We start from the raw sequence: 17,247 nt of genomic DNA on the forward strand, positions 1-17,247 counted from the left end.
ATCATTTTTCTTTTCTCCAATTTCCCTGGTTCACTTTTGTCATCACAATAGAAGCTTTAAGGGTTAGGCTAAGCAAGAAACTGAGAGGCTACAGGAAAGAGACTTATAAGTGTGGCATTTCAAACACATCTTGGGGGGGGGGGGGGATACCCAACTTCTCAAAAGCTGTATCCTCCTCCTCCTCCTATGACCCCCCCCCCTCCCATTTCAGCATCATGAGAGTTAGAAATGTGGAAATGTTCTCCTCTCAGGTTGAAGCCAAACTGCTCAGAAGTCCCAATTCAGCCCTGAACTCCAGCAATGCCCTCCTCTCTGTCTGCCAAGCCTACCTCTTGGCGTTTGATCTCTTTCGCGCTCAGTGTCTCTTTCATAGTGACATCCAGCGTCTCAGACCACAATGCGCTGTTTCTCCTTTTGGGAGGTGTTGGGGCAGCTGACCGGCTGCACGTCTTCTGAGCACTGACTGGAGATTTGCTGTCACCACGAAGGGAGAATGACTGGAAGGGGGGAAAAGAATTCATTTGTGAGTATAACAAGCTCTGTACTTTCTAAGATGGAAAAAATGGCACATTTCAGACTAAATGAGGTGGCGTGGACCTAAACACAGAGCATGGCATGCCATAGCCCTGGTGCATCAGCTGCTCCAGCCTCTACATCAGAGGTAAGCAGAAGTAAGTGATGTCCACTTCTTTTTACCATTTGGAGAGGTACTGGAGGGGCAAATGGAGGCAGTCTGGGGTTCTGGTGATATATTTTCATTTGTCTGGTGATATATTTTCATTTTCTAGTAGTTTGGGAGTAATAATTGTCCTGCCTTGGTGTGGAATTTGAGAGGACAGTAAGAGCAGTTTGGCAATAGAGAGTTGACACGGTATCCTTTACTGGACATCTTCCAAAAAATGGCTGTACAGCTAGAGATGCTCAAGTTGGGATCCTGCATTGAGCAGGGCTTGGACTCAACAGCCTATGACAATATATGATACTATGACTCTGAAAAGCCTAAAAGAATATCCTTAAAGTGCCATGTGCATTCTGTTAAGTGCACAGCCCACTGGAGTACAACAGATTTCTTTGTTTTGTTGTCTTAGGACTTGGCATGGCAAAGAGGTGTTAGGCACCTGGGAGGCCACAGGAAAGCTGAACTATGAGTTGCACAGACCTGCCGTAAAAGACTTCACTCGTCATATTTCCCATCATGCCTGCCTTGTAGGGTGGGATGCTGCTCATCCTCCTTGCGGTCTCTAAAACCCTGCGCTCCCTTCTCCACTGTACCAGTTTGCAAAGGTTAGGGTTAATCTCACAGAACTGGCTGCGCGTCTGATTTCAAAGACAAAAATAAATGTAATTCTACCTCTCCCAAACTTGGTGGCATTAACTAGCCATGCGAGCCGTGCTCTTTTGAAGGCTGCAAGGGCCTCTGCACCCAAAGCAAGTCCTGCCAGTATTTACACAGTTGGGGCAGACGGTGTCTCTTACACGACAGGCTTCCCTGATGTCACGTTCCTATTATGAACAGCCGGGTAATTTCAGACTTCAGCACATGCTCCAGTATGTCACCCGCAGACGGTAAGTGAGGGCCCAGGCGTCGCTCTGACGTCCATCCCCCACTGGACTCATGCTATTGGTGGGCTGGCGTTCCTTATGGAATTGCACTTGAGTCTGAAGCAAGGCTAATCGTTCTTCAACATCAGCAGAAGTACTCAATGAAGCGGAACTTGGCATTCAAGACCATTGCATCTCTAGTGTTCCAATTTGTGGGGATTAATTCAGCTAAGAGAGTTCAGGTGAGTCCCAAAAGGACTCAGGGTAGGAGTTGTAGAAACAGAATGCTGCATGCAAGCTCTGAATGTTCTGAGCAAATATCTCTGTGTTTTCCTCTTAGTCTCTTCACAATGCCTTGCAGGACAGAGAGAGAAACTATCCATGCTTTCAACCATCACATAGTTCCAGTATGTGACCAGGGCTCTGAATGTTGGACTGGGACTCTGGAGAACCAGGTTCAAATTTCTGTTCAGCCATGCCAATACGCTGGCTTGCCACTGGGTAAGTCATATAGTCTCAGCCTCAGAGGAAGGCCATGGAAAATCCCCTCTGAACCAATCAGACCAAGAAAACCCCTTAGACAGGGTTGTCATAAGTCAGAGTCCACTTGAAGGCACATAACAACAGACGAAAAGGACTAGAAACTTTTAAGGAGGGAAAGCCGCCTTTGCAGTTTTGCACAAGCTCTTTGAGTCCTTTCTTCGACATGGGGATCACGGGTAGCATTTATGCTGCAGCACATTTAATGAGTCCACGTCTCCTCCTTTACCTGTATGGTCTGTCCAAATCGCCGCACTGCACCATTTCTCACAGGAGAAATCAGGTTTGCCAAGGAGGTGACCCGAGCCAGAGGCCGGACGCGCTTATTGCTAGGCTCCTGCAAAGAGATAAAGGAGAGAACAAGCTGTACTCATGGTTTACTCAAGACTTGGGGCCAAGACAGTGTCCAGACTGCCTTGCGGGGGGTGGAGGGTGGGAGCCGGTACAGATTACATCAAAGTACCCAAGCTCCAAACCACACAGGCTCCTTCAAGACAAATATTTTGTTCAAACATTACAGTTATAAGCCGGTTGCAAACAAGGGTCAGCAAGAAAGCAGGAGAGCAGAGTCCACTGTAGCCATGACAAACAAGGGCTGTTTTCAGGATACACGCTGCGCTGCCTGTTTCCCTAAGTTCATCAAGGGCGTTTTTTCCGCCCCCACCTTGCCTACTTATGCTGAACTCCATCCAAGTTTTGAGTGTCCTATACCACACAGTGGAGAGTTCTAGTTTGCTAAACCCTTTTTTCATACACAAAACAAAGAATGCAGAAAAGAAGTTTGAGCAGAAAATAGCTTTTCTTATACAGAAAGCAACAAATGTTGCTCTTCTGCACAAAAATATGCAATATTTTTATAGAGCAAGTCCTGGGCTGAAAGAGTCTTTGAAAACTGCCCCCTCCAAAGACTTCCTCACAGTGGGGAGACAGCAGAGAATGCCATATGCTGACTCCCTGAAGATGAAAAATTAGCATAACTGCAGAAGTGTTGCTCCTGGCAAGGGACATGAAGGAGATGGAAGACACAGCCTTGCATTCCCTTCTCCTCCTGTGCTTTTCATCATTGCTGCAGTGTTTCCATGTACAAGTAAGGTAAGAGTGCAGCAGAAGAAACAAACAACATGACTACAAGGAAATATAGCTTGAGCACCGAGGCCACAACATCATCCTGTCCCCCAGCAAAAGATACAGGACTCCCCAGGAGAAGATGCAGTTGATGAATTCTAATGGGAAGGAGATACTCAAAAGCCTAAACTACAAAGATCCACAGGCTGCTTACAAATACCTTAAGACTGCATGGCCCAGGGCCATGTCACAGGAAAGGACTGACTTGCCAGAGATAACAGCCTGAACTTGCACAACTTGCTCCCAGAGTTTGCAATACCAGGATTTCCCTTCAACTCCCTGAAGAATATTGCCTGCTTTCTCTTTGGTCCAAAACTCCCCCTTTTTTGAAGTTCTAGTTTCAATTTCAGCTTCCCTTCCCTTTTTAGACTGCAAGCACTTGAGCAAAGTTCTGACAAGCTAGTCACACAACTACATGCAGCTGGCAAAAGTTTTGGTCTTGCCAGCTTTGGTTCTGATCTAAAGAGAGTAGTTTACCATGAGCATCACAACAAAGAGCCATCCTGCTGTGAGTAAACATGATCCACTGCATACCAGCAAATAGTCAAGAGAGAGAATTGGGAGACTTTGCCACCACTCCAGGGTATTATTATTATATTTCCTGTCTTTCCCCTAGTTTGGGACTCAAGGTGGCTTACAACAATTAGAAGAGATTTCTTGGCTGGAATCACTGGGTTGTTGTAGGTTTTTCAGGCTATATGGCGATGTTCTAGAAGCATTCTTTCCTGATGTTTTTCCCTGCATCTATGGCAAGCATCCTCAGAGGAAACTAGGAAAATTGGATTGCCATAGATGCAGGTGAAACGTCAGGAGAGAATGCTTCTAGAACTGGAGGGCCGGGGGCCAGATGCGGCCCTCCAAGGTCATTTACCCAGCCCTTGCTCAGGGTCAACCTGTCTGAAATGACTTGAAAGCACACAACAACAACAACAACAACCCTATCTCATCAGCTAAAAACAGGCCCACACTTCCCACTGAAATACTAATATGTTTATATTTGTTAAAATTGTTCATTTTAATTATTGTATTGTTTTTAAATGTTGTTTGCACTACAAATAAGATATGTGCAGTGTGGATAGGAATTCATCCATATTTTTTTTCAAATTATAATCCGGCCCTCCAACAGTTTGAGGAATTGTGATCTGGCCCTCTGTTTAAAAAGTTTGTGGACCCCTGGTCAAGAGAGAGAATTGGGAGACTTTGCCACCACTCCAGGGTATTATTATTTTTCCTGCCTTTCCCCTAGTTTGGGACTCAAGGCGGCTTACAACAATTAGAAGAGATTTATTGTTGGAGGCTTTCTTGGCTGGAATCACTGGGTTGTTGTATGTTTTTCGGGCTATATGGCCATGTTCTAGAAGCATTCTCTCCTGACGTTTCGCCTGCATCTATGGCAAGCATCCTCAGGAGGATGCTTGCCATAGATGCAGGCGAAATGTCAGGAGAGAATGCTTCTAGAACATGGCCATATAGCCCGAAAAGCCTACAACAACCCAGAAAAGATATATTTATTGTAATGTTATTTTGTTATTGTATTCATATGTTGTTGTTTTTTAATGTAACTTGGATGCTGTTGCTTGTTGCTTATGTTTTGGTTTTATCTTGCTGTAATATGTTGTCCGGGCTTGGCCTCATATAAGCTGCCCCGAGTCCCCATTGGGGTGATAGTGGCAGGGTATAAATCAAGATTATTTATTTATTTATTTATTTGTTGTTTTGTTGTTGTTGTTGTTAAAAACATCCCAGATAATCCAATGATGTGCGGAAAGGAAAATAGGATGGCAGAAGTCTCAAAGGTGGAACTGATGTCCCTCAGTGTCTCTCAAGTGAACGAGAACATCACATTGAGATAAGGAGTGCCTGGGCTTTAATTATGGTTAATAAAAAGGGACATTGTAGGTTTCAAGTGGGCTTGAAGCAACAATTAAAGGGAACTGGGAGGGTCCAAAAAAGGGAAAAGACCACACGGACTCTGCACTGCCTTGTCCAGGAGGTCGATTCAGAAATAGCTCACGGCCCCCAAGCGCAACAATGCTGAGCCGTCCCATTGAGATACCAAGGAGCACTCAGAAATGATGTCATGCATTCCTCGCAAGGGGAGGGGGGGGGAGGCGACGGCCGAGATGGACGGGTGGATGAAGTAACCAAAAAAAAAGAATAGAAAAAAAGGCACTGCAGCCACGGAGTAAAGTCACATCTGGACTGACTTGCAGTTTCCTACTGCACCCAGACTTGAGGGGATGCCCAAAGTTAGCTCATTTAAAAACTCTTCTAAATCAATTCTGCTTCATTGCAACTTGCTTAATCGTTTTCCCTAGCTTTATCTGTACCCTAACACAGTGCTTTAGTCAAAATAAAGTAAAATAAAGTAAAATAACTCAGAGCAGACAATAAAATAGTAGTACTAGGAGTAGGTTGATGCCATTATTTAAATGTGTAACCTCCTGCCACATTACCAAACTTCAAGAGACAATCTTTCCTATGTAATCTCTCTTCCCAGAAACACTATATAAAGACCATTATATACATTTAATAGAATTTTGTTTGTTTGTTTTTAATGCAACACAACTGTTTTGGTTCGCTCCTGACGCGATAAATAAATAAATTATATGTCCTCTTAAAGATATAGAAGAGAAGTTGAGAGATGGAACCACCAATGAATAAATACCCTTAGTATATCCTTAATATCCAATTTCAGAGAAAAGCAAGCTAGACATGGAGATGGGGGCGTTTAGTTTAAGTTTCATCCATGTTGCTTTGCAGGAACAAAAGCCATCCTCCTAACCCTCCAAATCTGTAACATGGGCACAAAGAGGCCTTATAATCTGTTTTTACCCGGTTTTCTTTTATCCATTACATGTAGCTCGCCCATGTTATTGTGATTGTGTTTATTGTAATTTTATATTGCTATGTTGTCTTTTGTTTTATGTAATTGCGTTATTATTGTTTATTATTCGCGTTTTCGGTTTTGTTTTATTTTATGTAATTGTTGTTTTGGGCTTGGCCTCATGTAAGCTTCACCGAGTCCCCATCGGGGAGATGGAGCGGGATACAAATAATAATAATAATAATAATAATAATAATAATAATAATAAGGAAAAAGCAATATAATAATAATAACAATTATTATGATTATATTGCTTTTTCCTTTAAGAGGCTGGAAAAAGAAATGTCTACATTTTCAAAAGCAATGGACAACAGGTGTACAAACTGTTTTACTCCTGACAGCTTATCCTGGAATTGTTATTCTTACTTAACCCCTTGACCTGTGTTTTAGACTTGCAAGAGACAGAAAGGCACGGCATATTAGGGGCTTCTTTGGTTAAGAAATTATGAAATCTGAAAACGTTACAAGACACAACAAAAAAGAAAATTAGGACTTTAAAGATGGTTTGCATATCCTTGGCTACTAAGAGCCAGGGGAAAGAGAAAGCGAGCACATTGTTCTGCACTAAACTCTGTGGTAAAACTGAAGCGAGGAAGAAGATACTAAGCAGCTGGCATTCTTCAGAAACCAATGTGGCAGCTTGATTTCTCAGACATGGATCAAGATCGGTAATGACACATAAGTGCCTGTGTGCCATCAATGTGTAACTCATTGTGTAGGTATGCATATGCTCTAGGCTGGCAAAAAACAAAACAACAGCAACCTTTTTCCACTTAGCCAATACAAATAGTCATATGTTTTAATTCAACAAACAGACCCACACCAAAGTAAGTAAAAATAAATAAAATTGACCAAAAGGTTTTCTTTCTTTGAGAGCAATACCATTTCCCAGTCTTGGGAGGAAAGGAAGGATAAGTCAGTGCCTTCTAAATCCTGTCTCTTGTGGACCCAATTCCAGCCCACATGGACACTTCACCCTGAAGCAAACAGGAATCAAATCACATACACTTCCATCTTATCATTCTCACAACAAAGAAACTCTGCAGGTACTTCCAAAATGTGTTTTTCATTGCAAGGCATTCAATGAGAAGATGGAACACAAGGTTTGAATTCTGGAGGACCAATGGGAGCATGATTTCATTTGAACTAGTTTTTCAGGTGGTGTGTTTGAGAGGAAGACTGTGATGTCCTCTCTGAAATTACTTGTCTCTTCTCAAGTAGAAAATATCTTTCACATTTCAGTAAGAAGCAATGGAAGCCGAACATCTCAACATGTTTTTGCAGATACTTCTTTGGCTTCAGAGAAAAAATACAGCTGTGTTTGAATGAAGGCTTTGAACCACACCTGAAAGCCTGTGTCAAGGCAGGTAAGCACAAAGACTGGGGATATTTGGGGAAATAGGTTCAAGAGTAATATATAAAACTGAATGAGAGTGAAGGACCACACAGACATAGGTTTTTCTACCAGGCAGCTGGGGCATTCGATAGGTACATTTGGAAACTTGCTTCAAAGGAGACCACAGCTTGATTCCAACTATGGCTAGAGTCAGGACTTTAAAGTTCCTTGAACCCACCATGAAGCGTCTCTCCACCCTTTGTATAATCATTTTGTGCCACCACTGTACCACAATCACAAGTCCAATCCCCAATAGTTATAGAGGAATTTGAAGGAGGAAATTACTCACAATCTAAGCCCAGAGAAACTACCAGCTTTCCCTGAGGTCCACAAGTACAAACACAAGAACAAGCCATTGGATGTCAACACCAGCAAATGGAAAGAGAACTTGACTTTAAGAAGACTATTTTCCTTACCACAAAAAGGTACACTGACTTTTTTCAGAGTGCTTTTTGCTAAAGCAAGATGCTGATCACATCATTTGGGCACCTTTCCAAAGGCCCATAAGTTCAACAGCCCAACACACAACACTAGTATTCACAAAGCTATCACAATATCCCAAATTGAGGAAGCATTTCAAAGGGCGGAGAAGATTAGTCCTGCTGAATACCCTTAAAGGTTAGGTTCAAGACCCAAGGCTGGCAAGGGCTCAAAACATTGAATTAACTGAGTCCATGATTAACATAACACAAAAGGCTCTCCTGGTTCTACCTTAAGGATTAGCATCCTATTCGCATAATTAACATCCAAGCCGACCGATAGGAAAAAAGGGAGCTTACCAAGAACTATCTTGCTGTTTGCTTTCAGCTGGTTCATTCCACCTCCTCGACTTCTTTAAAGCCCTTGTGTGTACTAGGACAGAGAATTTAAAGTTCCACTTTATTAAAGCAGAACTACTGAATCATAAAGAATCCGACAACGCTTCCGGACAGGATGTCATATGTCGCGGGAGGCCGCCACTCCTGGGAAATCTGACTTTTTAATTCTTGTGGCACCCGCCACTCAAGCAGAAGAAAACTCTGAGCTGCTGCATTTTCACAGAAATTAAAGTACTTTCAACATGACGTCACGACACCATGCATTATCTTGTGGGAATGACACAAACAACGCTCCGCAACAGAAGGAACGCCATTAACATAAAGCTCCCAATTCTGTAAAACTGCATCCTTCAGTCACGCACATGAGTCAGCCCGCTTGTGGTGAGCGGAACAGCTGGTGTGCAACCACTTAATGCATTTAATATACAGTGATATTTATAATAACAGTGTTGAGTAGGTTGTTGTAGGTTTTTTCGGGCTATATGGCCATGTTCTAGAGGCATTCTCTCCTGACGTTTCGCCTGCATCTATGGCAAGCATCCTCAGAGGTAGTGAGATGCTTGCCATAGATGCAGGCGAAATGTCAGGAGAGAATGCCTCTAGAACATGGCCATATAGCCCGAAAAAACCTACAACAACCCAATGGTTCCGGCCATGAAAGCCTTCGACAATAGTGTTGAGTAGGGACTGGGGAACCAAAGCTTCTATACAACAGGTTTACAAATGGGGAAAGTGGAGGAAAGAATATTGAAAAATCAGTCATATTAAACTTTGTCTAAGACTAACACCAAGGTTCAGTCATTTCCAATTTCTCAGATTAGAGGAAATACGTAGGGAAAGGCTATTTTCTCCATTACGAGGAGTGCAAAATGGTAAACAGTGTCATACCTTCACACTACAAACACTCCTCGGTTCCTCCCAGCCATTTCTACCAAGTAACTCCCACTTATTTTTATTTTGTGGATAATTAAAAAAGATCAAAGTCGAGACAGAGAAAACTACCCAGCGGGAGGGTGCGGCAGGAGAGAAAACCCTCACCCAGCGCTTCCTTCCTTTCGCAGGAAGGGCCGGAGACAGGACCTTGGCCCCATATCAAACAGAGGAGACCTGCGTCCGTCTTTCCTGAGCGGGAGAAGCCCTTTGCCTTGAAAGGGACAACAAAACTAGTATTAAACCAGTCTGACACTACTTTGAACTGCAATGCTTTGTAGTCTGACAAGGTCATGAGCCTTCTTTGCACAAGAGGACTACATCTCCAACTATAGCCCTTATTTTTTCTCACCTCTCTATCTCCACCAAACACAAAAGGCTACATCTCCAACTATAGCCCTTTATAATTTTTTCTCACCTTTCTATCTTCACCAAACACAATGGATCTTCTCAGCTTCAATACAATTGCTTCCCAGGGATCAAAACCAAAGTGGGGAAGGAGTCCTTGAAGCCTAATCCATTTCTTCCAGGTGTGCCGCAGATCACTGCATCTGAGGCATGATTTATCTCAGCCAATTGCTTTCATTCCACAGCGTAGACCAGGCATGGGCCAACTTCGGCCCTCCGGGTGTTTTGGACTTCAACTCCCACAATTCCTAACAGCCTATCGGCTGTTAGGAATTGTGGGAGTTGAAGTCCAAAACACCCGGAGGGACGAAGCTGGCCCACGCCTGCTGTAGACGCACCCAAAGAAGTAAACAAAAAAGCTTGCATCGCCTTTGCTCTACTCCCTTTCCCTCCAATGCCTGAGTCCCAGTCTCTCTCAAACCAACCAAGACCAAAATCCCTAGGCTTCCACAAATCTTCCTCTACCTTTGGCCACAATCACATTTAACATCAAACCTTCCAAGGCAAAGTGGGAAAGGGTCTCCAGTTGCACTTCACCATAGCCCTCTTTGAAGTGCACCTTGAAATGATTTAATGTTTTTATGCTCCAGGCTGCAAGGGAGTGTGTGTGTGTGTGTATATATATGTATACACACACACACACACACACACTAATATATGAATATATATTAGTGCCCCATGGCACAAAAGTTTTAATGAAGAATTTTAAACATGCGTTTTATGTTCGATCTTCTTTTTTGTATTTTAATATATGCACATTTTGTGGAAACACATTGCAATATGTGTGGTTTAAAGAATGTTTTTGGATGAATGTGTGTGTTTCAGCAATGTTGTAGTCCACCTCCAGCCACGAGGAGAGGCGGGAAATATGTATAAATGAACAAAATCTGGCTACCAGTTTGAAAAAAGTCTAAAACCAGGACAGTAAATAAAGAGCGTATCAAGAAAATCGATAAGGGTTATGGGTCAAGCACGCTTTCGCTGCCCAACTCTGCTATAAACAAGGTCCGGATTCGAACCTTTTTGCTGTTTAGGAACAGAGCAACACCTAAAAAAGCAGGGGAATTCCAGGAATCAGGGCCAGCTAATCATCTCCCAACAAAGGATTCCCCCAGGCAGGAAGCAACCAGGCATTGAAATTGCAAAGCCATTTAATGCTAATCAAGGTGGCCAATGGCAACATTTACACTTGCCACGAGCAGACAAGAGTCCTTTCTCGCACCCTGGACATCATTCCAGAGATATATAAAACCCACTTGCCTAGTTTCCGACAGACCTCACAACCTCTGAGGATGCCTGCCATAGATGTGGGCAAAATGTCAGGAGAGAATGTTTCTGCAACATGGCCATACAGCCCAGAAAACTCACAGAAATCCAGTAATTCTAGCCATGAAAGCCTTCAACAACACAATAGATAAATACACACATGCGTACAGACACGTAAATCTTTTGTGCCATAGAGCACAAATATATATCCATATATAATAATTGCATTGGTGAAACGTCAGGAGAGAATGCTACTGGAACATGGCCACACAGCCCAGAAAACTCACAGCAACCCAGTGACTATGGCCATGAAAGCTTTTGACAACACAACACACACACATACACACAAGAAAATCTTTTATGCCATGGAGCACAAATATATATTCATATATATCAATGCACTGGCAAAACGTCAGGAGAGAATGCTTCTGGAACATGGCCATACAGCCCGGAAAACTCACAGCAACCCAGTGATTCCAGCTATGAAAACCTTCGACAACACAATATATCAATACACACATAAATCTTTGCACAAATATATTTTCATATATATCAATGCATTGGCAAAACGTCAGGAGAGAATGCTTCTGAAACATGGCCATACAGCCCGGAAAACTCACAGAAACCCAGTGATTCCAGCCATGAAAGCCTTCGACAACAAAATATATAAATCTTTGCACAAATATACATATATATCAATGGATTGGTGAAACGTCAGGAGAGCATGCTACTGGTACATGGCCGTAAGGTTACAAAAAACTCACAGAAACCCAGTGATTCCAGCCATGAAAGCCTTCGACAACAAAATATATAAATACACATACACGCATGTAAATCTTTGCACAAATATATACTCATATATACTAACGCATTGGCGAAATATCAGGAGAGAATGCTACCAGACAGCCCGGAAAACTCACAGCAACCTAGTGATTGAATGATATTGTGCCTGGGGACTATTAGCCACCTTGAGCCCCTCATTTTGGGAGAAAAATAGGACAAAATATAAAAGTGGATGAAATAATAATAAGTAAGATATTGTATGAATGCAAAATGCACTCTTCCTTGGCACAGGGGCATTGTGGTGAGGGCCCTGCCTGCACCCCTCCTCTCCTGGGCAGGTGATGCTCACCTCTTGCTCGCGAAAGGACTGGTTCTGGGCGTCAATCACCCGGATGGTCCTCTTGATGGGCAGCAGCCCCCCGGCGTCGTCGTGGGCCACCATGGCCCTTGGCTACTCCTGCTGTTTCTCCTCCTCTTGCTCAGAGAGGGTCTCCTTTAATCCATCAGTCCCGGGCGCCTGCTTCCCTCCCTCCCTCTCCCTTCCCTCTCGCTTTCTCCAGGTGACTCGCCTTCGACTCTGGAGCTGGAGAGCCGGCGTGGCTGAGCCCAAGACCAAGGGGGCGGGGCAACACTTAGAGGCGGGGCTAAGTCCGCCAGGAGCGCGGCTGCCATTGGCTGGTGGGCGGCACGGACACGTCCCCCGTCTCAGGTTCCACGTGGCGGCTCAGAGAGAGGCTTGCTTCCGGGAAGGGATTGCAGCCCACTGGCGGCTGAAATTGGGGATGCTTCTGCAATGCAGAATTGATGCTTTTTTGACTGGGTGTTCTTTGAAGTCCCTACCAACTCTAGTGGAATAGGGATCGCCTTAGAGCCTCCAGCTCTAGAGGTTTCTAAGCAGAAGCCGGATGGCCATCTGTTTGGAGGGATTGGATTGTGCCTTCCTGCCTGGCAGAAGTGGGTTAGGCAAGGTGGCCTTCGGGTCTCTACCTATTATAGAATCATAGTTGGAAGAGACCTCATGGGCCATCCAGTCCAACCCCCTGCCAAGAAGCAGAAAAATTGCATTCAAAGCACCCCTACAGATGACCATCTAGCCTCTAGGTTCTTGTGGGTTTTTTCGGGCTATATGGCCATGTTCTAAAGGCATTTCTCCTGACGTTTCGCCTGCATCTATGGCAAGCATCCTCAGAGGTAGTGAGGTCTGTTGGAAATAGGACAATGGGTTTATATATCTGTGGAAGGGCTGGAGTGGGGCAAAGAGCTCTTCTCTGCTAGAGCTAGGTGTGAATGTTTCAACTGACCACCTTCATTAGCATTTGAAGACTTGCCTGAGCCTGGGAAAATCTTTTGTTGAGAGGTGTTAAGATGTGCCTCGTTGTTTCCTCTCTGCTGTTTTGCTGTTGTAATTTTAGAGTTTTTTTTAATACTGGTAGCCAGATTTTGTTCATTTTCATGGTCTCTTCCTTTCTGTTGAAATTGTCCACATGCTTGTTCAATGGCTTCTCTGTTTAGTCTGACATGGTGGTTGTTGGTGTGGTCCAGCATTTCTGTGTTCTCAAATAATATGCTGGTTCCTCAGGTGCTCTGCTATGGCTGACTTCTCTGCCTGAAGTAGTCTGCAGTTCCTTTCATGTTCCTTGATTCGTGTTTGGGCAATGCTTCTGCGTTTGGTGGTCCCTCTGTAGACTTGTCCACAGCTGCATGGTACACGGTAGACTCCTCCAGAGGTGAGAGGATCCCTCTTGTCCTTTGCTGAACGGAGCATTTGTTGGATTTTCTTGGTGGGTTTGTGGATTGTTTGTATGTTGTGTTTCCTCATCAGCTTCCCTAGGCCCTCACCGAAATGCCCTTGTGCCAAGCAAGAGTGCATTTTGTATTCATACAATATTTATTTTTTATTATTTCATTCCCATCTAGCCTCTCTTTAAAACCTTCCAAAGAAGGAGCCCCTATAATAATAATAGCAATAATAATAATGTTGTTGTGTTGTTCATTCGTTCAGTCGTCTCCGGCTCTTTGTGAACTCATGGACCAGCCCACGCCAGAGCTCCCTGTCGGCCGTCACCACCCCCAGCTCCTTCAAGGTCAGAATTGATGCTTTTAAAATAATAATTATTATTTATTTTTGTCGTGTCAGGAGCGACTTGAGAAACTGCAAGTCGCTTCTGGTGTGAGAGAATTGGCCATCTGCAAGGACGCTGCCCAGGGAACGCCCAGATGATTTGATGTTTTTATCATCCTTCTGGGAGGCTTCTCTCATGTCCCCACATGAGGAGCTGGAGTTGATAGAGGGAGCTTCACAACCTCTTGAGAGTGCCTGCCACAGATGCAGGCAAAACGTCAGGAGAGAATGCTTCTAAAACATGGCCGTATGGCCCGAAAAGCCTACAACAACCCAGTGGTTCCGGCCATGAAAGCCTTCAACAATACAGTTATTATTGTTGTTGTTGCTATTGTTGTGTTCCTGCCTGGGTTGGATGGGATAGCCCTTGGGGTCTCTACAAATTATTGTTGTTGTTGTTGTGTTGTCGAAGGCTTTCATGGCCATGAATCACTGGGTTGCTGTGAGTTTTTTGGGCTTTATGGCCATGTTCCAGTAGCACTCCCTCCTGCCGTTTCGCCTGTATCTGTGGCTAATGGCATCTTCAGAGGTTGTTCAGAGGTCTGTTGGAAATGAGGCAAGTGCAGACAGGCTGTCTCTATGCAGACTACCCTAACTGAATAAGTTTTCAGCTGCAAGGCTACTCAGTTCTAATTCAAATTTGCTAATTGGAACATTCACACTTGCTTCAAACAGAAAAGGGTTCTTCCTCCCACCCTGGAGGAAGAAAGGGTGCCTCCAGGCAACAAAGGCCAGGCTCCCTCTATGCAGAGTCCACTCACTGATTGACTTTGCAAACTTCATGGCTACTCGGTTCTAATTCAAGCTTGCTAACTGCAACATTCACACTTGCTTCGAATAGACAAGGGTTCTTCTTCCCAACCTGGACATCATTCCATAGATGGTGCCTCCAGGCAACAAATGCTAGGCTCTCTCTATGCAGAGACCCTCACTGATTGACTTTACAAACTTCATGGCTACTCAATGCTAATTCAAACTTGCTAATTGCATCCTCCTCCCACCCTGGACATAATTCCACAGAGGGTGCCTCCAAGCAACAAAGGCCAGGTTCCCTCTGCAAAGACACTCACTGATTAACTTTGCAAACTTCATGGCTACTCAATGCTAATTCAAACTTTCTAATTGCAACGTTCACACTTGCTTCAAACAAACAAGTGTTCTTTCTCCCACCCCTGAACATTATTCCACAGATATATGTGCATACACACACACACACCACTTGCCTCATTTCCAACAGACCTCTGAATAAACCTCCGAGAATGCTTGCCACAGATGCAGGTGAAACACCAGGAGAGAATGCTACTGGAACATGGCCATACAGACCGAAAAACTTACAGCAACCCATTATTATGTTTATTTATACCCTGCTTTTTCACTCCACAGGAAGACTTGAAGTAGCTTACATTAAAAAACATTTCAGTACAATTTAAAATCTACAAATATATAAACCTTAAAACAGAATGAAATATCAATGGTATTAATCCATTCATTAAAATCGATAAATACATAATTCAAACTAAAAAAACCAAGGCAGCTCTAGGATTCTGTGACATGATTGCATGGGAGCAAGCCCCTCAAAAGGCAAGGGCAACTTCCGAGTAAACATATTCCTGTGTACATTTCCTCAGGATTAAGCCCCAGCAAGGCCGATGGGACATGGTTTGCAGCAATCACAGTACGGTTTACCCCTGAGTAAATATGCTTAGTTAGGCTCAGGGCAAAGAGACAAACAACCCTTGGTCAATAAGATACTGCAAGAGAGTAAACAAGCTCTGTGGCCCAGGGGACTTAGGGGGAAAATATGCTCCTAAGTCGTAAAGCCCACTTTCTTAATACAGCAAGAGATGCCTGCAGACATGTGCTGTTTTGATGCCATAATGTACACCGTTTATATTATATTTATATTCAGCTCCCCATAATGTATATGGTTTATATTCAACCTCCTTTCAAAGAGCTTCTATCAAACTTCACTTGCTTCCTGAAGCATTACAACCCCTTATTTAAAACACTGGAAATTTGATGGATCTTATTTGCCAAACTTGCAGGTATTGCTAGAAGACAACCACCTGGGTTGTTGTAAGTTTTTTGGGCTGTATGGCCATGCTCCAGAAGCATTCTCTCCTGATGTTTCACCTGCATCTATGGCAGGCATCCTCAGAGGTTGTAAGGTCTGAAGACAACCTCTTGAGGATGCCTGCCATAGATGCGGGTGAAACGTCAGGAGAGAATGCTTCTGGAACATGGCCATACAGCCCAAAAAATTTACAACAACCCAGTGATTACGGTCATGAAAGCCTTCGGCAATACATTAGACAACCACCTTTCTGTCACTAGCACGTCTTTACATGAAGTTCAGACACAAAACTTTAGGGACAGTTTTTAAATTTCCACTCTAGATTTAGTTTATCTGGTGGTAACTCATATTGAACTGTCACAGAGAGAACCTGTCAGAGGACTGGGCTGAAAAGTAATTAATAATAATAATAACAACAACAACAACAACAACAACACTTTATTTGTACCCCGCTACGATGGAAGCAGAGAGAGGTGACCTTGCTGTCATCAACAAAATTCAAACTTAAAAACTTAATATGGACATGCCACTAGTTTTACCTACCCGCGCCCCTGCCCAAACCCTACTTTAAGGAATTAATCAATTTTTAATCTTTTTTTTTTTTAATCTTGTAGTTGCACAATCATTTAGGAGTGGGTTGACAGGCCAGTAGGCCGGGATGCCTTGTATTCATATATGGTTTTATTGTATGTATGGGCAAGTGTGTATGTTTTGTATGTTTTGATATGGTCAAAATTGACTATCAATAAAGAATTGTTGTTGTTGTTGTACTCCGCTACTATCTCCCCAAGGGACTCAGTGTGGCTTACGTGAGGCCGAGCCCAAAACACAACAATACAAGCAATAATCACAAAAATACAAGCAATTAAAATAAAAACATAAACAATAAACACATAACATTATCAATGAGACAACATACAATTAAAACTGTGGGAAGGCCAAATTTGAAATTAAAATTGGAAATAGTGCTGAAACATGGACGAAAAGGTGATTAAGACACAAGGGAGGATATATAGCTGCTACCAGAATCCTTGCCACACATTGAAGACTAAGAGATACATTTCCACTCACACCTGAACTCTTTCTGGCTTTTTCAGGTAGAAAGAGGGACATTACAACAATGTCCTCCTCTGCTCTACCATTCTACTCAAAAGGCAGATCTCGCCCCCATTTGCACCTGGAAACCCTCAACCATATCACTTAAGACAGCAGACACAGTCTTGAATTTAAAGCAACAAGATATGAATTCAGATCGAGGCTAAAAATATTACTGTGTGATCTTGGGCAATTAGCCCTATTTTACTTATATAGATCACTAGCATTGCCCAGGTTTGCATGTTCTTTGAGGCTTTTTTT

At 43.4% G+C, this 17,247-nt stretch overlaps 1 protein-coding gene across 2 annotated transcripts in view; it reads right to left on the minus strand.

The window, feature by feature from the left end:
- NET1 (neuroepithelial cell transforming 1) overlaps positions 1-17,247 on the minus strand; it is a 97,574-nt gene that overhangs the window by 14,087 nt on the left and 66,240 nt on the right. Inside the window, exons 1-3 of one of the 2 annotated variants that reach the window (XM_060776391.2) lie at positions 12,045-12,281; positions 2,312-2,419; positions 330-497 (exon numbers count right to left, since the gene is read on the minus strand). In XM_060776391.2, the coding sequence (XP_060632374.2) occupies positions 330-497; positions 2,312-2,419; positions 12,045-12,137 (369 nt within the window). In that variant the 5' untranslated portion in view covers positions 12,138-12,281. Of the gene's footprint in view, positions 1-329; positions 498-2,311; positions 2,420-12,044; positions 12,282-17,247 lie in introns of those variants that run through there. The other variant, XM_060776392.2, reaches the window with a different exon arrangement.

Source organism: Anolis sagrei, chromosome 5 (assembly GCF_037176765.1).
Source record: "Anolis sagrei isolate rAnoSag1 chromosome 5, rAnoSag1.mat, whole genome shotgun sequence".
Lineage (NCBI taxonomy): Eukaryota > Metazoa > Chordata > Lepidosauria > Squamata > Dactyloidae > Anolis > Anolis sagrei.